Raw genomic sequence first — 26678 nt, forward strand, 5'->3', positions numbered from 1 at the left:
CATCTTGAGATAGATTGCTGCTGCATTTAGTACCGGGGCATCAACTACATTCCAATGATCAGATGGACTCCTTGCAGATTCTATTGACATTGGAGACTATGATGTTGGAGATTAGGCCACTCATTACATTGGGGAGGGGTTCTCAGAAATCCAAAAAGTACAATCTTCTTTTTCTTAGCAGGAAATCAACAAATAAGCTATCAAGGGAGGATTTCTCAGGCAACCTTCAGCAGCCCATGAATATTTTATTAGCCACCTTGAAGTAAAATGTGGTCAGATATCAGAGGATTCAATTAGTTTCAGAATGTTAGCACATAATTGAGAGCACCCACCATCTACTACTCCTGGAAATAGCTGCTTACAAGACTAATAAACAGCAGCTTGGTTTAAAAACTGTGAAAGGATGCTGTCCCCGATGCCCACTCACACAGATCTCCAGTTGACTGGGAAGTTATAATGAAACCTCGAAGTTGACTGAGACCAGAAGTTCATGGAAAACCATGAAGGAAGAAAGGAAACTCCCATTCTCTTGTTCTGTTGTATCTGGACTTAAATTTCCCGGGTCTAACATTTCACAGAGGTGTCCTTATTAGAGAACCACTGGAATGGTCGGTTGAGGTGAATTCCAAGCAATTTCCAAACTGTCCACTCCCTCATTTTCCAAAAAAAAAGCAGTTTTAAGATAGATCAAACATTAACACACACTAGTACGTTAATTTTATGCTGAATAAAACTCATTTCATGGCATTTATATTAAGTACAGTAATGTTCATATCACAATAGAAATGCAGTAACTCTGTCTCCCCATGAATTCAAAACATGTCAGAATTCCTACAAAGAATTTACCCGAGGATTCGTGAAGTGGCAGGAGAAACAAAGGCATTAAGATTCAAAGTTAACAAGCTTACTTTATAAGGGAAAGTGTCATTGCGATCCAACTGAATTAAATCCAATTTAAGCAATGTGTTCCAGTCAAACAGTTTTGGCAACATACTTGGAAAATAGCCAAACACTTTAAACGACTTAATCTCAGCGCACACACACCGCCAATCTTTCTTTGAACAAATAAGGTTTCATTTCATCAGAGGGAATGCAGAGATGCTCATGCAGGCAAGCAATGAAAAAAAAACCCTGTTCTAGCAGGTTTATGGAAATCAATTCTTGCAACATTTCTTTGCTCAAAAAGATAGAAATAAAATTAATTTCTAAATGTGCCAAATAGGGGAAAAGTGCTCTTTGGTTAATTAAATGCATTCAGATTTAAGCCTCTTGCCTCTATTCAAACATTAACCAATTCCATCATTTAAAAAATGACCAAATCTCCCTTAGTTTTGAACACAGTAAGTAAGGAGCATTTAATTAGGCTTGAACATTAAACCATTCAATTACAGTACACTATGCAACAAAAAAGAAGGAACAGTCCACTTTAAAGCCACAGTAACCAATGCTTTCAACGTACAGTGTAGAATGGGGTTAGTCCAAAATTTATTCAAAAATTGTGGTGTTCTTCTGGATCTCAGAGCATGTTTGAACTCTCCCTCCTCTGACCTGCCTGAGAATCAATGCAAACACATACTCGGGTCTGACCACTTAATGAGCACATTCTGGATATAGGTTTTGACTGCTCATCAGGACATGATGATGAAGCTTGAGGCTAAATTTAGATTCAGACTTAACAAGCCATTCGCAACCTTTGGGCTATGCCACCCTACCCCCCCTTTCCCTTCTGTCTCCCCCCTTTCCCTTCCACCTCCCCCCTTTCCCTTCCCCCTCCCCCTTTCCCTTCCCCTTCCCCCTTTCCCTTCCCCCTCCCCCTTTCCCTTCCCCCTCCCCCCTTTCCCTTCCCCCTCTCCCCTTTCCCTTCCCCCCCTTTCCCTTCCCCGTCCCACCCCAATTCTGCTCAGTTTATGGGTGCTCTTCCCTGTGAAAGCCAAGTTCTTGTTTCTTCCGTACTTCTCTGTTACTTCTGTACATGTTATTGAGGTGAAAAGAAAACAAGACTTTTAATTAAATTTGCTGTGGCCTCCAGTGGTGGTGGGGAGTCTTAGGGCCTCTGTTGAGAATGGCTGATTTAGAGTCATATTCTCTGGCACAGAAACAAGCCCTTCCACCAAACAGGTCCCATTTCCTTGTGTCTAGTCCATAGTTCTCCAAACCATTCCTTTCCATGTACCCAAGTTTCTTAAAAACCTAATTGTACTGGCCCCTACCACTTCCTCTGGCATTGTGTTCCATGTACCCTTCACCCTCTGGCGAGTTTCCGACTGTGACATTGCTGCCTGAAAATGGGCCAAAGCAAATTCTTCGTCAACTCACTCTGTCAGCAAAGTTACTTGTTACGATTTAGAAGAATGAGTTCAAACCATTTGCACCACATTAGCTTCCAGTGGAATAATCCCATCAGTTGCATTCTCCCTTTTATTTTGCTGGAGCAATTTATTCTCTCTCAAGGTCCATATGGTAAAGCATTTGAAAGCTGAGAAAAAGTTGTTGCAAAAATGTAAATTTAATTCCCTCTAGCCATCAGGGAGACCAAAACCTTTATGTTGTAAGTGTTATTGTGAGGTTTGTAATGAAAGAGAATGAAATGAATGTTCAACCTTCATTCACACAGCTGCAGAATCCACACTGGTATCTCCGTCCTCCTTCAATGAACTGCATGAATGGACACATATAGGCTTTACATCTGTTACAACGAATTGGTCCAGTCTCTCCATGGCTGACAACAGAGATTGGTGTCTGTTAAATTGGAAAAAAAAATCCAATGTATATTATATTTAGATCAATCTCATCTTACATGTAGTGAGGTAATTAGCTTACCTTTCATAAACGGGATAACTTTTATATTATGCATACTGCACATCGAATAGACTTCTTCAAAATAACGAATCTATCGCATTATTAACAGCAGAACCAGAGATTTCTATATGCAGTTCCCGCACCCCATTAAAATTTATGCATTCAAAATTAAATATTTGGTTCAGATTTATAAAGCAACGTAAAACAGATGGGATGGCTGATGAGGTTGATAAGGATAAAAAGTATTTTCCAATTTGTTACCAACTGTTGCTGACAGGCCCAACAAATAAACAAATAAAAAGGCAGCAGTTCAAGAAAAACGACCTGTACGTAATCTTCTCTGATGGCTGTGCTAGTTCTTCATACTCCTCGAGAAGACATTGATTGTTTACAGAGAGATGCTTGGTGACTGCATGGCGACTATCCAGTACTCTGGTCTAGAAATAATAATTCTGGCAAATTATCCCCCTGAAGGTGGTGCCATTGTTTTCTCCCACGGTGCCCACAGCCATTTTCACGACAACTTTCAGAACAATGATCAACAGGTGTCCCTTGGCTATGTTTTTCCTCCAGTGTGTCTGACTATAAATTCTTTATGTTTGCAATGAACTCAATTATCACACAACTGCCTGTGTTTAATGGAGTTGCTGGGAGAGGGAAGAAGTTGGTGAGGTTGAGTGGCTGGTGAACTTCATCTTCCTCTCACCTCCTAACCCCCCAGTCTCATCCTTACTTATCATAAACGCAAGGCAGACATCCCCAATCCCTCTCTTCACTCCCAATTCTTCAAACAAGTCCTGATCCTTCTCCCTTCTTGACAAGACTGGCTGCCAAAGGGATAGGTACCTGATTGTGATGTTTCTTTTAAGCAATAACGTAACTTGGTTCTTTTATATTAACAATATTTTATTAACAACTCATGACCTTGTGATGCAGTCATTTTGTATCTAACCCAAGGTGCAGCATTCATTTCTGACTCCCTCTAGTGGCCAGGAGTATCATTAGCCCTATCACCACACTTGATTGTTCCCTCCATTATTAGCACCAGCTCTCAGAGCAATCTTATCAATCATATTCACCCACTTAATTTCCTCTCTAATATGCCCATTAACACCCTTCAATTCTCTCACAACCATCCTACGCCAGGCTAATTTACAGTGGTTAATTAACCACATGCCAACATGTCTTTGGAAATCATAACGTAAGTAGACCACTTGGAAAAAAAAACTCATGAGGTCATAGAGAGAACATGCAAAATTTCTCACAGACAGCAGTGGAGATCAGAACTGAACCCTGTTACTAGTCCTCTAAGACAGCCACGTCTCACACTCTAAGTATATGCCTCAGTCACTCTGCACTCGATGCAGTACAGTGCACAGAGCTCAAATGGTTCTCCTTGCTCTTCTTTCCATTCTTGGCATTGCAGAGGGCTTCAATGGCTTTCTTCTCCCTAAGGTGCAGCCTGAGCAGACCAATATCTTTGGCAACTCAAACCCATTTTGAAAGGAAGAATTCAAAAGCAAAGTACATGATTAATGGCACACTTCTGAACAGTGTGGAGGACCAAAGGGACCTTGGGGTCCAGGTCAACAGATGCCTCAAGCTTGCCACAAAAGTTAAAAAGGCATACGGTGTGTTGGCCTTCATCAGTTGAGGGATTGAGTTCAAGAGCCATTTTAAACTCTAGTGAGACAACACCAAGTATTGTGTTCGGCTCTGGTAACCTCATTATGGGAAGGATGCTGAAGCTTTAGAAACCGTCCTGATGAGATTTACCAGGATGTTGCCTGGTTTGGAAAACATATTTTAATAAGCAAGGTTAACCAAGCTATGGCTTTTCTCTTTGGAGTGACGAAGGATGAGAGGTGATTTAATAGAAGTGTATAAGATCATGAGAGGTATAGATAGGGTAGGCAACAACACTATCCTCCTGAGTGACAACAGCAAATACCAATGGACATCTGTTTAAGGTGAATGGAGAAAAGTTTAGGTGAGATGTCAGAGTTAAGATTTTGTGTGCCCAGAATGTATTGCGGGAAATGGTGGAGGAGGCTAGTAATGGTGATATTTAAAAGACTCTTAGATAGGCACATGGATGAAGGAAAGTAAAGGATTGTGGGTGTGACATCAGGGAGGATTGGATTGTTGTGGAGCAGATAGTCCAGCATAACATTGTAGGCTGAAGGGCTTCTACTGTGCAGTAATATTCTATCTTCTATGGTGCTAGGTGATTAAATTTCCATCCCAGAACAGGTAACACCTGATCAATACCACCTAAATCCTCAGATAAATTTTGCTGTGGGCTGTTAACAACCCAAACGATATTGAACCCTCAATGCACAGTATTTAGTGAACAACAAGCTTCATTTATGTTGGCCTAGGAATTCCAAAATATTGTTTAGCATGAGATTCTGAGGCTGCCATTAACCAAACCAGGTATTCTGTACAATCTCAACATGTTTTATTAATTACTAACCAGTATGTATTATACATTACTGTACAGTTTTGCTTTAATATATATTCACATTGTAATCCTAACAAAAATCAACAGGACAATCTCAGTGCTATGAAATACTTAATGAAGCAGTAGGAAGTGTTTCATTTATGTCAGATACAGAGATTAACCCTTCAATATGAGCTCAACCCTTCAATGCAGAGACTAACCCTTCAATGCAGAGACTAACCCTTCAATGCAGAGACCAACCCTTTAATGCAGAGACCAACCTTTTAATGCAGAGACCAACCCTTCAATGCAGAGACCAACCCTTCAATGCAGAGACCAACCCTTCATTGCAGAGACCAACCCTTCAATGCAGACTAACCCTTCAATGCAGAGACTAACCCTTCGATGCAGAGACCAACCCTTCAGTGCAGAGACCAACCCTTCAATGCAGACTAACCTTTCAATGCAGAGACTAACCCTTCGATGCAGAGACCAACCCTTCAATGCAGAGACCAACCCTTCAATGCGAGACCAACCCTTCAATGCAGAGACTAACCCTTCAATGCGAGACCAACCCTTCAATGCAGAGACTAACCCTTCACTGCAGAAACTAACCCTTCAATTCAGAGACTAATCCTTCAATTCAGAGACTAATCCTTCAATTCAGAGAATAACCCTTCATTGCAGAGACCAACCCTTCAATGTAGAGACCAACCCTTCAGTGCAGAGACCAACCCTTCAATGCAGACTAACCCTTCAATGCAGAGACTAACCCTTCAATGCAGAGACCAACCCTTCAATGCAGAGACCAACCCTTCAATGCGAGACCAACCCTTCAATGCAGAGACCAACCCTTCAATGCGAGACCAACCCTTCAATGCAGAGACTAACCCTTCAATGCAGAGACTAACCCTTCAATGCAGAGACTAACCCTTCAATTCAGAGACTAATCCTTCAATTCAGAGACTAACCCTTCATTGCAGAGACCAACCCTTCAATGCAGAGACCAACCCTTCAATGCAGAGACTAACCCTTCAATGCAGAGACTAACCCTTCAATGCAGAGACTAACCCTTCAATGCAGAGACTAACCCTTCAATACAGAGACTAACCCTTCAATGCAGAGACTAACCCTTCGATGCAGAGACTCACCCTTCAATGCGAGACCAACCCTTCAATGCAGAGACTAACCCTTCAATGCAGAGACTAACCCTTCAATGCAGAGACTAACCCTTCAATTCAGAGACTAACCCTTCAATACAGAGACTAACCCTTCAATGCAGAGACTAACCCTTCAAGTTTTAAAATGGAATATTCTTCAATTTGTAAGGCTCCTGAATCTCCCCTTACTACACTAATTGCATGAAGGCACAGTTAGTGTAGCAATTAGCACAATGCCTTTGCAGTGCCACCAATCGGGACTGGGGTTTGAATCCCATGCTGTCTGTAAGGCGTTTGTACATTCTCCCTGTGCTCCAGTTTCCTCCCACCCTCTGAAGCATACAGGGTTATAGGTTAATTTGGGTGTAATTGGCCGGAATCAACTTCTATCATGTTGTTAAAAAAAACTACTCAGAGACCATAATGTGTCAAAGTCTGCATTACTGTAATACCTTTATTTTTTCTTGCACTATGGAAATTGAATATTTAGTATTTTAATCTTTATATTTGTAAAACTGTTTTTTTTTACAATGTATCTGTTTGGCTGCGGCAATAAGAATCTTGGTGCATATGTACAGTGTAAATGCAATAATCTCATTATCATTATAATTGAATAGAATGGTTATGTTGAATTTTGGCAAAGCTCCATTGTGACCATCAGTTGTAGGAAAAAAATCTAACTCTGGTGATACAACTTTCAGGGGCCTGCGTTCTGTATTCCTGAAAATGTTAGAATTGCATGGTTATAAATTCAGTGATATTATACAAGATATTGAATTTTATTGATGGTTCTCAAGATTCAACAGGGTGATTATAATTACTGCATCTAGAAGCAGCACTTGAAGCAAAACTATTGTAAGTGAATAAGATCTCAAAATTAATTTTCTGTTTTACTTTAAGAGTACAAGATTGTGAAATTTCCTCTCAGGCAAATTTAATATCCACAAGGGGGGCAGATAGTCGGCCAGCAGAGGAGCACTGGATAAATTATTTGTCTCAAATGATGAGGAACATGTGGTGATGACAGTGGGAAATAAGATCTTGCTCACCAGGGAAGCAACCCACATCCTCATCTCAGGCACTGTCCTTTACATCTGAGACTCTCCAAAATACTCCACGAAATCTGGAACCGACCAAAAAGTACAACCCGCACATCTTTGCAGTCCTGTTTGAGAATTCATCAAAATCACAATTGGATGCAGATTATCCAAAGATTTCAAACAGTTTGGCCATTGAAAGCTTGTGCACAAATGTCCAGAGGTTCAATATGCCTTCATTGTCATCTACACAAATTGCAGTCACTTCCATTTACCTGTAAAGGCATTATTAGTCCTACCAAGAATAAAATGATCAGCAAAGGAGAATCCCTTCAGAGATACTGAGTATCCGTGAATCCTGCCAACCAATGCTATTGCCTCCTGCTTTCCTGTAACCTGCTTAGCCTCATGGCCTCTCATCTGTTCTAGCAGTGAACCCAAGCCCTGGCATCGCCCCCTGGTCTGAACCTCCCATACAATTAGGTCTGAACTTAAGCAGATCCATGAAGATGCAGACTAGAAAACATGCGAGATAACCAGTGCAGTTGGACCTAGATATTCAATCAAGTCATTATAGAGTCCTCAAGTTCTTGAGTATGCTGCAATTGACATCTGGCAGGAGTTCAGCTTGTGCAGAGAAAGCACGGAGAGTAATAGCTTGCCTTTTAAACGTTTTCACATTCCGGCCGACCACTCAAATGACAGAAAATGACAGAGCAAAGGGCAAGAACCACTTCATGAGCCTGGATGAGTGGACACACAAAGTGATTGTCAACCCTAGCAACTACTACTAGCATCTGATAAAAATATCCACCAACATCTTCCAACAAAGTACCTAGAATGAGCAGATAAGTTATCTCTAAGAAGCACACCAAAATATAAGGACTTATTTGTATATATTTCCCACCTATCAGCAAGGTTGACATCACTGTTAACCAGCGTTCAGGACCGGGATTCAAATCTGGCACTGTCTATAAGGAGTTTGTGCCCTCTCCCCGCATCTGCCTGGGTTTTCCCCAAGTGTTCAGTTTCCCCCACTCTCCAAAAAAAGTGTACAGAGTTCTAGGTTAATTTGAGTGCAATTAGGTGGCATGGGTTTAAATGGGTGGAATCAGCTTCTACAATGTTGGAAATAAATTAAAAAAAAACTAAACAATCAAGTAATGATTATTCATTCAGAAAGAAGTGTGGGATTTAATTTTTCCAATGTTTTAACAAATAAATGTTCCAAAAGGTAAACAAAATACAAAAATTTCTACCTGTTGATGGATGTCACTGTTAAGCCCATTGTTTTATTGTACTATATCTGGCAAAGGTTCAACTCATAAACATGGAGAATCCAAGGCTATCTATCCAGTAATTGCGAAGAAAAGGTCACAGATTTATAGTCACATGACACGCAAGTGCAGTGGACCTTATTTTTAAAAATATTCTGCCATGGTGGAGAAATTTACATGGGTGCTTTCCACTTGTGTTTAGAATGACCAGATGTCCAATGCACACAGCCTTCTTTCTGACTTGCAAAATGCACTTAATATATGCACTCCAAAATTTGTAATTGAAATTGTTATCTCCGGCACTCAGCATACTATAGCATATAGACCAGAACAGCACAGTATGGGCCCTATGGCCCACTATGTTGTGCTGGCCTATATAAACCAGCTCCACATCAATCTTATTATTCCCCAACCCTCTATTTTTCTCACATCCCTGTGCCTCTATTTCTTAAATGCTTCCATTGTATCAGACTCCACCACCACACCTGCAATGCATTATGGGTATCCTTTATTTTATTACACTCTGTAATAAAAGTTGCCTCTGACAACTGCCCTAAACATCCTTCCTCTCACCTTAAACATATATTTTCTGGTACTTGCAATTGTTGCCCTGGTAAAAAGATGTTGGCTGTCCACCCTGTCTATGCACTCATTATCCACACCTCTGTTAAGTACTACTCTTATCTTCAGTCGCTTCAAAGAGAAAACCTCCAGCTCAGTCAACCATACTTCATGTGACACATTCTCTAATCCAGACAACATCCTGCAAAGTCTCTTGGGCACTCTAACACTGGACAACAAAGATTCTGCTTCCTGAATATTTTTTGGGTGTTTTTTTTGGATTTTGGGCTGCTGCTCACAAAAATCACTTAAAATTTTTCCTATCATGTACCTTTCTTTAATACAACCTATTTTTTAAGTCTATTAGTATATTGCCTACAAAGTAAGCTCCAAGTAGGTGCTATGAAAATGTTGTCTTAGGCTTGGGCATGCTTAGGATTGATGCAGACAGGCTATAAAAACAGCTCACATATACTGATGCTGTGCATTCCATTGATTATTGATTGAACACTTGTTGATGCATAAGCTTTTCATAGCATAGTACTTAACAATAGCATTTATTGTCTTCAGGAAGACTCAATACTGCAAATGTATCTCGTCAATGTCACAATGCCTGCAATACATTCTGTTACATTTGTGGTGAGGAACCCTTGAGGTTCAAAGATGCAGTGTGACTGCCCTTATTAAGAAAATGTATGAGCTCTACTTCAGTTGTAAAATTGGTGACCAAGGCAAACCCTGGATTCCTCACATTTGTTGTGCAATGTGTGCAGTCAACCTGAGAGCTTGGCTCAGAGATACTCGGAAGTCAATGCCATTTGCTGTCCCAATGATATAGTGAGAACAGAGGATCACGTGATGGACTGTTACTTCTGTCTGACTGATGTATCTAGCTTCTCTTAAAAATAAGAAATCTATTTGATATCCCAATCTGCCTTCAGCCATGAGACCAGTACCATGTAACAACAGTCTGCCAGTTCTGAAGTTAATACCTAGTGTCGCCGAGAATATTCTCCCAGAATCACAGTGCGGCTTTCGCGCAAACAGAGGAACCACTGACATGGTCTTTGCCCTCAGACAGCTCCAAGAAAAGTGCAGAGAACAAAACAAAGGACTCTACATCACCTTTGTTGACCTCACCAAAGCCTTCGACACCGTGAGCAGGAAAGGGCTTTGGCAAATACTAGAGCGCATCGGATGTCCCCCAAAGTTCCTCAACATGATTATCCAACTGCACGAAAACCAACAAGGTCGGGTCAGATACAGCAATGAGCTCTCTGAACCCTTCTCCATTAACAATGGCGTGAAGCAAGGCTGTGTTCTCGCACCAACCCTCTTTTCAATCTTCTTCAGCATGATGCTGAACCAAGCCATGAAAGACCCCAACAATGAAGACGCTGTTTACATCCGGTACCGCACGGATGGCAGTCTCTTCAATCTGAGGCGCCTGCAAGCTCACACCAAGACACAAGAGAAACTTGTCCGTGAACTACTCTTTGCAGATGATGCCGCTTTAGTTGCCCATTCAGAGCCAGCTCTTCAGCGCTTGACGTCCTGCTTTGCGGAAACTGCCAAAATGTTTGGCCTGGAAGTCAGCCTGAAGAAAACTGAGGTCCTCCATCAGCCAGCTCCCCACCATGACTACCAGCCCCCCCACATCTCCATCGGGCACACAAAACTCAAAACGGTCAACCAGTTTACCTATCTCGGCTGCACCATTTCATCAGATGCAAGGATCGACAATGAGATAGACAACAGACTCGCCAAGGCAAATAGCGCCTTTGGAAGACTACACAAAAGAGTCTGGAAAAACAACCAACTGAAAAACCTCACAAAGATAAGCGTATACAGAGCCGTTGTCATACCCACACTCCTGTTCGGCTCCGAATCATGGGTCCTCTACCGGCACCACCTATGGCTCCTAGAACGCTTCCACCAGCGTTGTCTCCGCACCATCCTCAACATCCATTGGAGCGCTCACACCCCTAACGTCGAGGTACTCGAGATGGCAGAGGTCGACAGCATCGAGTCCACGCTGCTGAAGATCCAGCTGCGCTGGATGGGTCACGTCTCCAGAATGGAGGACCATCGCCTTCCCAAGATCGTATTATATGGCGAGCTCTCCACTGGCCACCGTGACAGAGGTGCACCAAAGAAAAGGTACAAGGACTGCCTAAAGAAATCTCTTGGTGCCTGCCACATTGACCACCGCCAGTGGGCTGATAACGCCTCAAACCGTGCATCTTGGCGCCTCACAGTTTGGCGGGCAGCAGCCTCCTTTGAAGAAGACCGCAGAGCCCACCTCACTGACAAAAGGCAAAGGAGGAAAAACCCAACACCCAACCCCAACCAACCAATTTTCCCTTGCAACCGCTGCAATCGTGTCTGCCTGTCCCGCATCGGACTGGTCAGCCACAAACGAGCCTGCAGCTGACGTGGACTTTTTGCCCCCTCCATAAATCTTCGTCCGCGAAGCCAAGCCAAAGTTCAAAAGTTTCAGAGACATGGAGCCCAGATGAGGCAGATGAAGATGCCACAATGCACAAACCAGATGTGGAAAATGACACTGTGAACATTTCTGTCTTTCAGAGCCGTCAAGAACATTTGAAAAACTTCTTTATGCAGGTTATCAAGCTTTGTTTCTGCACTACCATTGAAGGATTGTTCATGGTTTTGGGTTGTGTGCATGACCAACCACAATGACATCCTTTTATCAATTCATCAAATTTAAGCCTAAAAGCTGTCCTGTTACACAATGGTGATGTTAAAGAGTGTAAAAAAAATTAGATATGCTATTCAAAATTCAAATATTAACTTCCAAAAGATATGGGGGCCATTCATGGACTGGTTATAACCTAATGAATTAGGGTGTTTAGATGCTCTGGTGCTATGCTGTCTGGTTCCAGGTTGGTGTCAATTGATTCCCAGTTTAAGATTTTTTCTTTCTTTCTTTTGATTTTGATAATATAATAGATAACTATTTTGCTCAACTGCGAATAACACAAGGATTGGTAAAATTACTAGAGAAGGAAATTGGGCATTTCATTTTATAAAAAATCTACAACTTTCTTGAAAGAATTTATAATTTCACCTTTTCTTTCTTTTCTGTTTATTCTCTCTCTCTTTTGGGTTGTTTTTTTTTAAATGCTTTTATACCCTAAGACCAATGTGCTCTGGATTTTTGAATTGTGTCCATATTCAATTTTTTTTCTTTTCATTTTAATTGTGCTGTACATTGCATAATGGTATCATTCAACTGTTTATACTTTAACTCTCAATAAAAATATTTTAGAAAGAAAAAAGTTAAATTTAAAAAACCTCAAATTTCCTTTGGTCTTCTCCATGAATGCAGTCCTCACTCCTCCATTCTTGTTTTTAACTCATTCCCTCGTCTCTACAATTATCCTCGCCAGATTATGCTGCACATTCTCTTGGACTTTCACATCTGTGTGTGGTGAGAAGGGCAATATTATCTTCTCTCCGCACATTTTTGTCCTCGTGCGAGAGCTATTCTTCATCACAACATTTTAAGTCTAAGATCCACAAATTTCTGTCTATCAATTTAAATGAACACAAACAGGTTTTATTCTGTAATTTCTAAACTAGCTGTGAACAGGATTGCATACTGGGGAATCAATTTCATTTACATGCTTTAAAGTTTAGTCACAAATTGTTGTTATTTATCAGTTATTAACAATGGAGTGAACTAAGGACTGTTTCTGTGTGCTTTTGCATCGCTCTGGAAATTTGACCATGCCTTTAATTTCTGAATTGGTTGGCTTGGCAAGACCTTATTCGCATGTCATCCTGAGGAACTCCAAACTGTGCACTTGTGCAACAATGATTTCTCCCCACAAGTCTAGATTACACAGTTGGCCATGTACATACCCCAACCTACTTTTCCACCACCCCCCAAAAAAAAACACCCATCATTAACACACGTGATTTTTAGCTGTATAATACCAGCTTTTTGAGTTAAACGGAAAAGTCTGCAGATGCTGTGATTGTACAATACACAAAAGTGCAAGAGAAACTCAGCATCTACAGGATGTAAAAGGGAATCAATGTTTCAGGCCTGAGCCCTCTGTCAAGGTATGAGCAAAAAGCAGGGAGCCACCTCAATAAAATGGTGGGGAAAGAGGGAGGGGAGAAGAGGAGAGGAAGGAGGGACAGGGGGAAGGGTACAGGCTAATAGGTAAGAGGCCATTGATGGATATAGGTGGGAGGGTACAAGAGAAAAAAAGCTGAGAAGTGAAAGGGGGAGATGGTAGCTCTCTGAATGGAGAGGGAATAGAAAGGATGGGGATCTGGAGGAAAGAATAGAGAAAGGGAGAAACATGAGGGATTTGCATATACTTTAAGAGTAAATTAAATAATGATGAATCTTCCAAAATTTAAATGAAAAATGAAGTATTAAAGGCTCCATTATTTAGAATGTAACATATATGAAAGACTGGGAGTCGTCACTTTGTCCAGCGCCTCTGACAGAAATGAGGCCCCAGCAAGGAACAAACTCACAACTCCTGGTTTACAAGCCTAGTGCTCTGACCACTGAGCTATCCTGTACTTTCAGAAAGAAAGCATCAAAAATATAATCTTAACCATCCGAAATGCAGCATCTTGGGATATATGGTTGCCTAATGGACACATTACAGGCCCTCCTCAAAATCCATGAACATAAGTGAGGGTGCCAACAATACTTTCTCATAATGGACTTGAGACATTCATCATGCAGGGATATGCAACTCAGGAAGCAAAAATAGACCCTGGGCTAACTTGTTTATCTTAGCATTATGGTGGGATGAAGCAAGTTCAGGAAGAGGTTGGGGGGGGCGGGGGAATGAGCACAAGAAATGTCCAAGCCCATTGTGACTGGAGCTTTGGTTCATGGTGGGGTTGGGGGAGGTTGGGGGGGGGGGGGGGGTGTGAGGGGAAGAGAGAGTAAAACTACTTATTGTTCCCTTACATTTTCATTGCTTAGTACAACCTTTTCAGGTCCCAGAATTTCAAGGCCCATGTATTTTTGAAATACCAATACCAGAGAACATTTTGCAATGTTGCTGAATTCATCAACATGCTCATAAATAGATTATTCAAATTGTCCATAATTGAGTGTGCAATCTACCCTTTCTAATACTACTCTTCTACAGATGAATAATGATGCCAAACCAACAATAGATCACACAAAATCGATAAAACTTCACTAGGCACGCTACAGCTTTAAAACTCCTCTGATGGCTCTACTTCTTTTATATCTAATAGGAGCAAGCTTTATAGTTTTCCTTCGGTCTATAATCTGAAATAGAGGGAGTTCCTGATTCCTTGCTTTATCTACCTATTTACTCCTGTTCAAATGTCACACACCATTTCTTGGCTGAAATACTTGATAATTTACTGTAATGGAAAACACCTGGATTCAATCCTTGAAAATAGACATCAAGACATTAACACTTTGCCAGCTGTACAAACCTTTTATAATCTCACAAGTAACATGAATAATTGCTGTAAAGTGGATCACATTTAAATCATTGAAGAATCAATCACAGGAATTATTTATAATTTCCTGTAGATTGTCACAGAGAAATAAGAGTCAAAGCTACAAGGTAATTATGTTACACTTGTTCTAAAACATCATGTTCAGGAGAATTTTTATGTGGGTTTTGTGCGTGCGGGCTTTGGTTTGGCAAATAACATGGAAGACTATGCAATGTGCCAGCTTTGCACTTTTATTTACTCACTAGCCCAGAGTCAGAACATCATAACTGGAGCTACAAAGGAGAAAGTTGCCTTTCTTGGGGAGTTTGAAACGCATTTAGAAGTGAGCACTAGTATATTTTAAATTGACCAATTTATCATCAGAAATAATTATTTTCAATATTTTCATTATTGTTTTCTGTTTTAAATACCATAAGCTTCCAATAAGGTAAAGGAAACATTTCTTTTTATACATTTTAAGGTTTACTCTTTGGAATCAACTAGACAATGAAAAATTACACTGGACAAAAAAGAATTTTGCTTCTGAACACTTTTGGGTGTATTTTATGAATTCTATGCTGCAGATCACAAACATCACCTTAAAAGATTTTCTGATTATGTACCATTTTTTAGATATAACCTATTTTTGTGATTTTCTTTCCTATTTTTAACATGCTTCAAGCAGACAAAACCATAAGGTGCAACATGTAATTTTGAAAATTAATTTTCTGCATTTGCACTTGGACGTCTTCCCTGCTGATCTTGGTGATGAACATGATGAAGGGTTTCATCTGGACACTGCAACCATGGGAAAGCAGCATCAGAGCCACTGCAATCCATCAATGCTGGCCGACTATTGTTGAACACTGACAAAATGCGTCAAATGCTGAGTACAAATGAAAATCAGTGGCAAAACACTTTTAAGTCAGTTGAACTAACGCAATCTGTCAGCATCATGATGTGATTAAACATGCTAAAGTTCATTTAATGTTTCTCCAACTTCCTATGTGTTACTAGCAAATCTGAAATTAACTTTGTGTTCAGCTTGAAGTTGTCTATCATAATCCCTTTTTCAGAAGCAAACCTTTTGGGGAAAAAAAAATTGTTGGCCAGTGGGTCCAAACCTAACAAACTCCAATTTTGGCTGCAGCCCAAAAACCTGCATGTGATGATTCATCTCCGGTGGCAAGTTTCCACTTAATGTATATTAATTGATTGACCTCAGCAACACTGGTGTGAATTTTTTAAGTTAACCAAGGGTTTAGATCAGTGGTTCTCCAGAAGGTTGAGAATCACTGCTTGAGACCCAATGGTTACTGAAATATTTTGCTTGAGAAAAATTGTCATTGGCCCATTTCCTTTGGAGTGATGAAACTGTGTACATAACGAGTCAATGAGGTAGGATTAAAACAGTGGTTTTCAAACTTTTTCTTCCCATCCACAGACCACCTTAAGTATTCCCTATTCCATAGGTGCTCTGTAATTATTAAGCAAAATATTTCAGTAACAATTGGGTCTAGAGCAGTGATTCTCAACCTTCCCTTCCCACTCACAGTTTCTTTCAATTCCAATTAAAACTTTCATCAATACAGGAATCAGTATATCTTTAAATTCTTTACAAAAATTCTGATGTAAATCCATCTTCACAAGGGGATTTGTTATTCTGTAAAGAAGCTATAACTCTTGCTACCTCTGTGATTGTAAAAGTTCCTAATATTCTCTGCTCTTCCATAGTTAATTTTGGCAAATTTACTTGAGTTAAAAATTGATCAATTTTATTATCATCCTGCCTGGATTCTGATTTATATAATTTTGTATAAATTTCTGAAAATATTTATTAATATCCTGAGGTTTATAAGATATATGACCCATCTCATCTCATTAATAGTTTTTGATTCTTGTTCAGTTTTCAATTGCCAAAGAAAAGGATAGGTGAAAAAGAACCTGAGGAATTTTTATATAAATGGAATAAGACATTATTAACGTGAGAAGTAGGTGGATCAATATTAAGACATTTGGTTAGAGTGTGGCACAAGGTGCATATGTTGATGCATTTTAAGGGGTATGGATTAGGGTGGATGCCATTGGTGCAAAATAAATTAATCCCATTTATGTTGAATAATATTAATTTTATTAACTGGTCAAAAAAAGGAATAGTCTATGAAAGATGGTTTTCAAGGTAGACATTTAATGACATTTGACCAATTGAAAATTAAATATGGAATACAAAATAATACAATATTTGGATATTATAAACTAAAAGCTTATTTATGAGAAAGATTAACCACCTCTTATTTACTGTTAGAAGATGATGATATAGAAATAATAATATCAAATCAAAATATAAAAAAAAGTTTATATTTGTGATGTATTTATTATTTTTAAGGGGGGTAAAGAGGAAAGATTTTTATAAATTGAAATAAAGGAGGGAAAAGGATTTGGGTATGGATATACCTGATAGAAATTGGACACAAACATGTTTAGTATGAAAAATACAATAAATGTCAGATATAGAATGGTACAATATAATTTTATACATCAGTTATATTTTACACTACAAAATCTTGTAAACAGGATGTAGGTACTCTTTTTTTTTATATATTCTCCATGGACATGTCCAAAATTTAACTCTTTTTGGACTGATTTAATATATTTTCTTCAACAGGTAATGGGTGTTAGACTCCCGAGAAATCCTATGCTATTTATTTTGGGGGACATCTCACAGATTAATCCAGATTTAAAGTTGGATTGGTTTCAAAAGGAATTTTTAAAAATTGCACTGGCAGTTGCCAGAAAATGTGTAGCTGTTTCATGGACATTAGACATGGACAGTATTAAATAGATGGCAAGGTGAAATGCAAAGTTGTATACCCTTGGAAATGATTTTGTATAATTTAAAGAATAAATGTGATAATTCTTTGAGAATTTGGTTCCCATATATGCAAAAGATTGGAGTTATAACTTTATAAATACTTCTATTAAGTTAATTGGTAGACTATGGTTCAAGCTTTGTCACTCCTCAGCCTCACCTTAATTTCTTATTTTATTATTGTTAGATGTTTTATATGTATCTTTTCTTTGTATGTGTGTAGATTTTGAGCAAGTACTATATATTATACAGTAGAGTTTTAGTTCATTATATATTTTATATTTAGTGGATATATTCCACTAACAATTAGGTCATAATTTAGTTATAAGGTTCTCTTCTTTTTCTTGCTTTCTTTGGTTTTTGTTCCGTGTGGGAGGGAATGGTTGGGGGAGGCAGAAGAGAAAAAAAATGATAAAATTGCATGTATTGATTTTGACCTATGTACGTACTTTTTATATGTGGCAATAAAATAAAATTTGAAAAAAAAAAATGATGCTCATGATATATTTCCATTTTTTAAGCAAATTCCTTTTGATCAAGTGGTGACAACAGACAAAAAGTAATAAATTACTTTGGAATGGCTCCAACTGTTCACAAAAGTTAACCAATATATCCTCTTGAAATATTTTACAATTCAATTGTATTTCAAAATTTCAGAAGAATTTGGTCTTAATTTAAATAATGAAAAGAAAGCAACTTTAGAGAAAGAGTGAGTGGAATATCAATAGTATCTTTTCTGTGTAGCAGCAATAGATGAACTTGTGATAGGCTAGGTGTTCCACTATGCACAACTTGGAAAGCTCACAACAGAAATCTTGACAAAATATTGCCCAGTAACACCACAGTTCATCTCTTCTTTTCAATATGCAATAGACACGCCCTAAGACACCAATTTTATGCATATGATATCTGGAACATTTCCACCTGATAAATGAATGTTCCTTGAAATAAATATCTAAACTATATTTGGTATTATTACAATTCAAAGTCTTTTCATACCAATAGAGCCAATCATATCTATACATTACCATCAATATGCATTATTACGTTTGTTTTAAAATTACACTATTACCACCCTTGTGGCTCCTTGTCACTTCTCCCACCTCAGGTGTTTGAGAGACTTCCCTTTGGTCTCAGTCCATTCATACCCAGTGACCCTGAGCGTAAAGCCTTCCCAAAGGTAGTGGACGCAGCCAGGACATCATAGGCAAAACTCTGTCCCCCATCAAGATCACCTACAGGGAATATTGCTGTCAGAGAGCAGCAGCAATCATCAAAGACCCTCAACGCCCAGCACATGCTCTGTTCTGGCTGCTGCTATCAGGAGAGAGGTCCAGGTGCTACAAGACTCACTCCACCAGGTTCAGGAACAGCTGCTACCCCTCCACCATCAGACACCTCAACAACAAACTCAATCAGAGACTCATTTGAGACTCTTACTTGAGCACTTTGTTGATTTTCTTTTGTTCTCTCTGTACTGTACAGTCAGTTTGTTTACATTTGTTATCTGCTTACAGTTTTTTTTTAGTTCACATGTTTATGTTGTGTACAGTTTATTTTTGCACTAACAATTAGTGGTAATTCTGCCTCTCCCATAGGAAAAAATAATTCTCAGGGTTGGATGTGATGTCATGTATGTACTTTGACAATAAATCTGGGATCTAAAATGAGAGGATTCGAGATTGCACTCCTTCCCAAACTACCCTCGCATTGGCTGAACTAAGCCTCAGTGGCTTTCTCTGCAGCCTGGAATGTTCCAGTTGGTGGCATTCCCTCACCAACACCTCCATCTGCTGAAAGACCAACAGGTTTCACACAACCAAAGTGAGCCTTTCCCTGAGTTGATGGTCTTCCAGCAGTTCTGGAAGACTTACTCTGTCTGAGTCCCTGGGAACAGCACATAGATCAGAGTGAGAGTCCCTCTGACTGGGACGCCTCCTCTCACTGCGTCCCTGGGAACAGCACATAGATCAGAGTGAGAGTCTCTCTGACTGGGACGGCTCCTCTCACTGCGTCCCTGGAACAGCACATAGATCAGACCGAGAATCCCTTTGACCGGACAGCCCCTCTCACTGGCCCCTCTGACTGGGACGGAACCTCTCACTGGCCCCTCTGACTGGGACGGAACCTCTCACTGGCCCCTCTGACTGGGACGGAACCTCTGACTGGGACGGAACCTCTCACTGGCCCCTCTGACTAAGACGGGCCCTTTCACTGCCAGCCAGGACAAGTCCTGGAGCTTCTTTGTGAGCACTGGCGATTAGACATTTTGCCAGATGACCTGGACGTTCTGGTCAAGGAACCACACCACTGCGTCAATCGAGATATCATCTCTCCGTTTTTGCAGAATGTTCTGAGCTGAATGTTCTATCACGAAGGATAGGGTTATGGCAAAGTCCAGCTAACTGGGTCATTGCATGGCAATGGGGCCAGTCCTATCCTACCTGGGACAGGTAGGACCTCAGCAGATAGCGGCACTTGGTGCCCTCATACAGCCTGATGCAGCTACACAGGAAGATGGTCATCAGAATGAGAACCATATTAGGCACCCCTTACCCCCGCAGTCTGGTGGCCTGTACATGGCGACCTTTCCATCTTGGATCATGATATAAATCGGAAAAATGCTCTGGTGTCTGCTGGGGCATAGTTGCAGGGGATAGGTAGTACCAAGAGCTCTTTGCATCTAAATACCAAATTCTTCCCTGTTATTGAGAGGGTGCATTGTCCCCACAGATTGAATTTCTGGTGGACCTTTGTGATACAGCATGGATGGTGTATTGGTTAGCAAAACAACTTTATAGCACCAGCGATCGGGATGGGGGTTCAAATCCTATTCTGTCTGTAAGGTGTTTGTTCATTTTCTCCATGTCTGCATGGGTTTTTTTCCAAGGGCTTCAGTTTCCTCCCACCATTCAAAAATGTACCAGAGTGCAGGCATGGGCTCGTGAGCCGAAATGATCTGTTATCGTGCTATATGTCTAAATATTTTAAAAATTAAAATTTAAATCTGCACTGCCAATCTTCTTGCAGGCCTCAGCCCCTCCAAAGCAAATCCCCAACACCTTCATGTAGTGAGATCTGACTTTGAAGGTGATGATGGACCAGTCAGACCAGTTACTGAAGATCATTAACTCGGTTTTCTTCCAGTTTACCCTGGCGCCTGATGCAGACTAAAACTGGCCGCAGACGCTGATCAGTCTGCAGACTGCTTGTGTCTGAACAAAAGACAGCAACATTATCCATGTAAAGGGAGGTCTTGAGCTGTGTGCCTCCACTGCCTGGCAACGTCATTCCTCTTATCCTTCCTGATGGATTTGGTAAAGGACTCTATGCAGCACACAAATAGGACTGGGGAGAGAGGGAAACCCTGCCTGAGTCTAAACTTGATGGGGAGGCTGTCTGTTTCTCACCCATTGATCTTTACTATGCTATGGATATCCATGTAGAGCAGTTTAATCCAACCCAAAACCCATTTTGGAGATCACATCTATTATGTATGTGTGCAATATCTGATTGACGGCCTTCTATGGTTTAAGCTGACCAGGCAGATGTCCACCACCCCTGTAGACAATTAACCATTAAGCTGCGTAGGCTGAAGCTGAGGGGGCAGGAAGGTAAGGTGGTCCATCACAACCACAGGTACACCAATATAACCAATATGGGCTCGCGTCAGTCCTGGGTCCAACCACCAATCAAGGCTCGTGGAAGTACCGTGTTCACCTGAGAATCTTGGTCCCATCAATACAGGCTTCATCGGTCCCAATGCTACCTGCCAATCAATGCTTGCATTTGTACACACACGTGAGCCTAAGGTCCACCTCCTGCAACAGAGCTCGGCTCATGCAGCGTCGCTCATGGGAGGGTTACTTTTTAAAAAAAGACCCTCCCTTCTCTTGTGTTATTTTGTATTGACATTATTTTTTTTATATCTGATTTTATTTATCCTTTTGCAAAGAACAGATTTTTCAAATTATTCGGGGCTAGCAGACAGCTTCTGTAAAGTAAAGTTTTGTTTGATTATAACTTTATTTTCTCCCCCCCCCCACCCCTCCAATCAAACACCATCTGGTGTATTCCCAGCACACCTGGCGAATAAATTTAGAACATGTGAGGGCATCACGCCCAAAGCTAATAAATGGAACAATTTCACTTTTTTCTATTCAACGAGGGATTGGGGCCGAGGGGCAAGGTCGGGGGGGGGGAGGGCCTACTAAAGCTCAGCCTTGGGCCGGGTAGTAGGCAATCTGCCACTGCCCCACTGTCTTGCATATGGACGATTGTATCCCTGAGCAGCGCAAGGCTGTCAGAGAGCTTCCTGCCTGGAAGCATACAGATCTGGAGTGGATGGATGATCTGTCACAGGGCAGACTTGATTCGATTGGCGATGGACTTGGACAGGATTTTATAGTCGACATTTAACAATGATATGGGTCTCCCAATTCCTGATATCCACATTCTTCCCCTTCTGTTTGAGGAGGAGAGTGATGAGGCCTTTCCTCATGGACCTTGACATGCTTCCTGCCAGGAGTTTGGCATTGTATACTTAAAGCAGGTCCAGCCCACTCAGACCCTCAGAGCCTTGTATAACACAGCTGGTAGCCATTGCTTCCACGAGTCTTACTCGACTCAAAGGAATGGATGGAGTCTGTCCGTTCTCACAGGGTAATTGACTAGTCCAGACTTTCATGCTTGCTGTTGACTACAGTCTCCTTGATAGAGGACAGGAAGTTCTGGGAGGCCTTTCGTGTAATACAGTTCAGCATAAAAGGATATGCAGATCCTCTGTATGTCCATCTGTGAGGATTTGACTGAGCTGTCCTGTTCCTTAAGGCTGTGGATCACAGAGCTCCATTTGTGAAACTTTGAGAAGAAGAAGCCTGTCTCATCATGTTCGACGAGCTTGTTGCCAGCTCTTCACCTCGAGTTCCTCCCTCACATCCATCTCTCTCCACTGTAGAAGGAGGGGTTGCTGCAGTTCAACCTGGAGTTGGCTCAGTTCCCTCTGCTGCTGTCTTCTTCTCCAAAAAACTTTGAGTGGTTTTCAAATATTTTCTTTCCACTCACAGACCACCTGATGTAATCCTTATGCCATTGGTGCTCTGTGATTAGTAACGGATTGCTTAAGGTGGTCTGTGAGTGGGAAGGTTGAGAACCAGGGCTCCAGACCCAATTGTTACTGAAATATTTTGCTTGAGAAAAATTGTCACTGTCCCATTTCCTTTGGAGTTATGAACCCGTGTACATAACGAGCCAATTAGGTACAATTAAAATAGTGGTTTTCAAACATTTTTCTTTCCACCCACATTCCACCTTAAGCTAATCACAGAGCACCAATGGCATAGGAAATACTTAAAGTGGTATGTAAGTGGAAAGAAAAAGGTTGAGAATCATTGCACTAGTCAGAGAAGAACACTGGGTGGTTCTGACCTTGAAGGCTTTCGACCCAAAGACGAAGTCTATCTAAGACCGGGTTGAGCCATCCTATTTCAAAAAGGTGGGCTGTGGCTGTGCTCAGCCTGGCGGGTCCATGAAGGCATCACACAGCTCTGCATCCTTTACCATTTCCATCAGGTGTCTGGAGCAGCTGTCTAGTCTGCTGTTGGCACAACCGGGTCATCCAGTAGCGTCGATGATGCAGTTGAAGTCTCCAGCCAGAATGACTGGTCTGGACATCACCAGGAAAGGTGGGAGCTGCTGGAAGACAGCCAGCTTCTCACTCCACATGGGCAAGGCGTACACGTTGATCATCTGCAGCAGGGTGTTGTAGTACTTCAGGTCCACCATGAGGAGACATTCCCCAATCACCTCATTAACCTCAATGATTACAAATTTGCCTCATCGCAGCAAGATACTCAGACCAGATGTACAACAATTGTTTCCCTTGACCATATGTGCCAGGGGGCCACCATTGCGACCACCTCCAATAGTTCCTGAGGAGTGGAAGCCTTGACCTTGACCAGGCATTGAAAGGTTTTTATGTAATGCATTTGACACTGCGCATGCTCTATTTTAATCTCCATTGTTGTCCAGAGGATTCTCCAGTTTGCAAACCTTAGAGTCCAGTGTCAATCCCCCAAGCCATCAGACTCTTAAATTCCCAGAACATTTGGGAAAAGGGTATCGTAGACTGTTACTGTATAAGTCTTAATATTTTATTGTGTTTAACTTATATTTATATTAATATGCTCTGTGGTCCTGGAGAAACGCTATCTCGACTTTACTGTGTGAGCATGGTATGATTGATAATTAAAGGTGACTTGACATGTCTGACAGGAGATTGGTTTTGGCCATTAAATTCATAAGTTAAGGTTTTTGTGCTTGAAGGGCTTGCCATTTTAACTCCCCATCTGTGCTAAGTTTGCAATCGTTCAGGACAACTCCTTCTACCAATTGGTACTTGAAAGAACTGAGAAAGGCTGATGAGGATTCAATAGCTTTTTCAACAGGGCAGCACAGCGGTGAACACAACTCTACTACAATGCCAGTGACCTAGGTTTCAATCCAGCACTGTTTGTATGTTCTCCCCATGACCATGTTGGTTTCCTCTGGGTGCTCTGGTTTGCTCCCACATTCCAAAGATGTATGAGTTCATAGGTTAACTGGTCACATAGGTGTAATTGGGTGGCACAAGTTCATGGGCCAGAAGGGCCTGTCCCCGTGCTGCATTTCTAAATATTAAAATTTGACATTTATTTTCCCTATTCTGCCCTTCCCCTAATTTAGGGAAATTGATGTTCTTTGAAGATTACTAAAATCCAAAAATAATCAGATCTGTAATAATCAGTACATAGTGCAAATGCCCCTCCACACCATGATTCACATTGAAAACATTATTAAATTGCAAAATGCAATGTTATTATGTCCACCACAATCCTGGTTAAAACTAATTTTTTTTAAAATAAAAATGCACAGTATCACCCCCTTGCTACCTACTCCTGTGACCACAAGAAATGCTGCACTTACACGAGCATCTATTCACTCACCACCATTTGGGGCCCTAAACACTGCATCCAAGTGAAGTAACTCTTCACTTATGAATACTGCACCTGAGGAATCCCGTTGTGGCCTCCTCTACATCAGAGAGACAGGTTGCAGACTTGGAGACCATTTTGTTGAGCACATTTGCTCTGTCTGTGTAATTACAGGGAGCTCTCAGTGGCCAACCATTTTAATTCCATACTCCATTCCCACACCGACATGTCTGCCCATGGCCTCATGCACAGCCAAACCAAGGCTACCTGCAAATTGGAGGAACAGCACTCTATTCTCTGTCTGGATACTCTTCAACCAATTGGCATTGGCATCAACTTCTCCCCTTTCCATTGAACTCCTTTCCCGTGTTTTTCTCTTTCCCAGTCTCCTTTCCTCCAGCTCCCTTCTCCATTCCAAGGACAATCTCCTTCCCCATCAGTTCCCAGCTTTTTTCTCTTCTCCCCCCCATCCGCATCCACCTGTTAGCCTGTACTCCTCCCCCTTCCCCTTCCTCCTGCCTCTCTTCCCCTCGCCCTACCTTTTTATTCAAGCACCTGCCTGCTTTTTGCTCCTACCTTGACGAAGGGCTCAGGCCCAGAAATGTTGGTTATTCTTTACTTCTTGTAGATGCTATGTGACCTGCTGAGTTTCTCCAGTGCATTTTCTGTATTCCAGCGTCTACAGACTTTCCTGTTTAACTCTAAGATGCGTACCTTTCTGTTCAAGTCTAACAAATGCTTAATTTAATATATTAGTCATGTTCATCATTTTCAATGCTTTAAAAAAGTGGCATGGTAACCTCTAAGATAGTGAAAGTTTCATTGAGGACATAAGCTTCATGGACAAAAACAGAACTGAAAGCCCAGGGTTTAACTGTTACAACCGCAGACTCGTATTTTAAATAAACTGTACAAAAGAATGATCATATCCTTTTTCAGAGATTATTTTCCCGCTTTGCTAAATTATATGACTTCAAAATCTGATTCTGAATATAATTTCACTTTCCATGCAATGCTTAAGAGTCAAAACAAGAACCTAAATTAAATCCCGCATTATTTGTTTATTGGGTTTATTTGATTTTACCCAGCGGAAATCAAGCTTTCAAATATTTCCAAGTGAAATTATTACTGAATTATTGCATTAGTGCACCTGATATTTTCCTCCGATGCCATATAATGTCAAATTTTCCCTGAGGTGCTGGCAGCAGGGTCAATTTTGTCATTTAAGTGAAAGTTGGATGAGGGCAGAGATATGAGGGGATTGGAGGGTTGCAGGTAGGTGGGACTAGTGCAGTTCACTTTAATCGGTGCGGACTAGAGGGGCCTTTAAATGACTAGACTGAACACAGAACCAGCTTATTGTTTTTTTTCACTGCTTAAGGAATATGGGAAACCTAACGGGTGAACTACGTTTTCACAACCTAATTGATTACATTTTTCTGGCCAAGTTAGGCATTATCAGTGTTCTTTTATCAAACTAATATTTACCCCTAGTGGCAGTATGAGCCTCAATGAATTTTGATTCTGATATCGAAAAAGTGAAATGTAGAATGATTAGAGAATTAATTGTTGCATCAAATTAGTCTGACACCCTCCGTGGCGTTGCATCTTACCCGGTGATTTGTCCAATCAGCCTACCTCATTTGCTGGCAAGACTGCAAAAGGCTTGATGACAGCTGCCAAAGGGATCTGCGACTGCTTGGCCACGTCTGCTGTACTTGGAAAGCAGTAGGTTGTACAGCGGATGAAACGAGGGCTTGCATTTCCTACAAAGATAAATAAAATAAAAACTGAACATTGATTGCATTGCAGACAATTAAAGGTTATACATTAAACATTGTACCAAGATGAGGTACAATGCATAAAATAATTGCATAAGAAGAGATTGTGTGTAATTGTGCAGCCAGATTAATAAATGGTGTCAGTACTCCTTAGGTCAGCAGTAAGACAGAAAAGTTGCCATTTCTTGAAATGTTTGGGGAGGTCCTGACCATTACTAGCTCCTTCAGCAAATCAGAAAAAAAACTATGATTAAATTGAAAATTTATCAAATATATTGCCTTACAGCCAGCAGAGGCGTGATAAC

General features: G+C 40.9%; 1 protein-coding gene across 3 annotated transcripts in view; it reads right to left on the minus strand.

Moving 5' to 3' along the window:
* Positions 1–26678, minus strand: part of sec24d (SEC24 homolog D, COPII coat complex component) — a 291170-nt gene that overhangs the window by 114762 nt on the left and 149730 nt on the right. For all 3 annotated transcript variants that reach the window (XM_069926602.1, XM_069926600.1, XM_069926601.1), the window contains exons 8-9: positions 26231–26358; positions 2601–2739 (exon numbers count right to left, since the gene is read on the minus strand). In XM_069926602.1, the coding sequence (XP_069782703.1) occupies positions 2601–2739; positions 26231–26358 (267 nt within the window). The remainder of the gene's footprint in view (positions 1–2600; positions 2740–26230; positions 26359–26678) is intronic.

This window comes from Narcine bancroftii, chromosome 3, assembly GCF_036971445.1.
Source record: "Narcine bancroftii isolate sNarBan1 chromosome 3, sNarBan1.hap1, whole genome shotgun sequence".
Lineage (NCBI taxonomy): Eukaryota > Metazoa > Chordata > Chondrichthyes > Torpediniformes > Narcinidae > Narcine > Narcine bancroftii.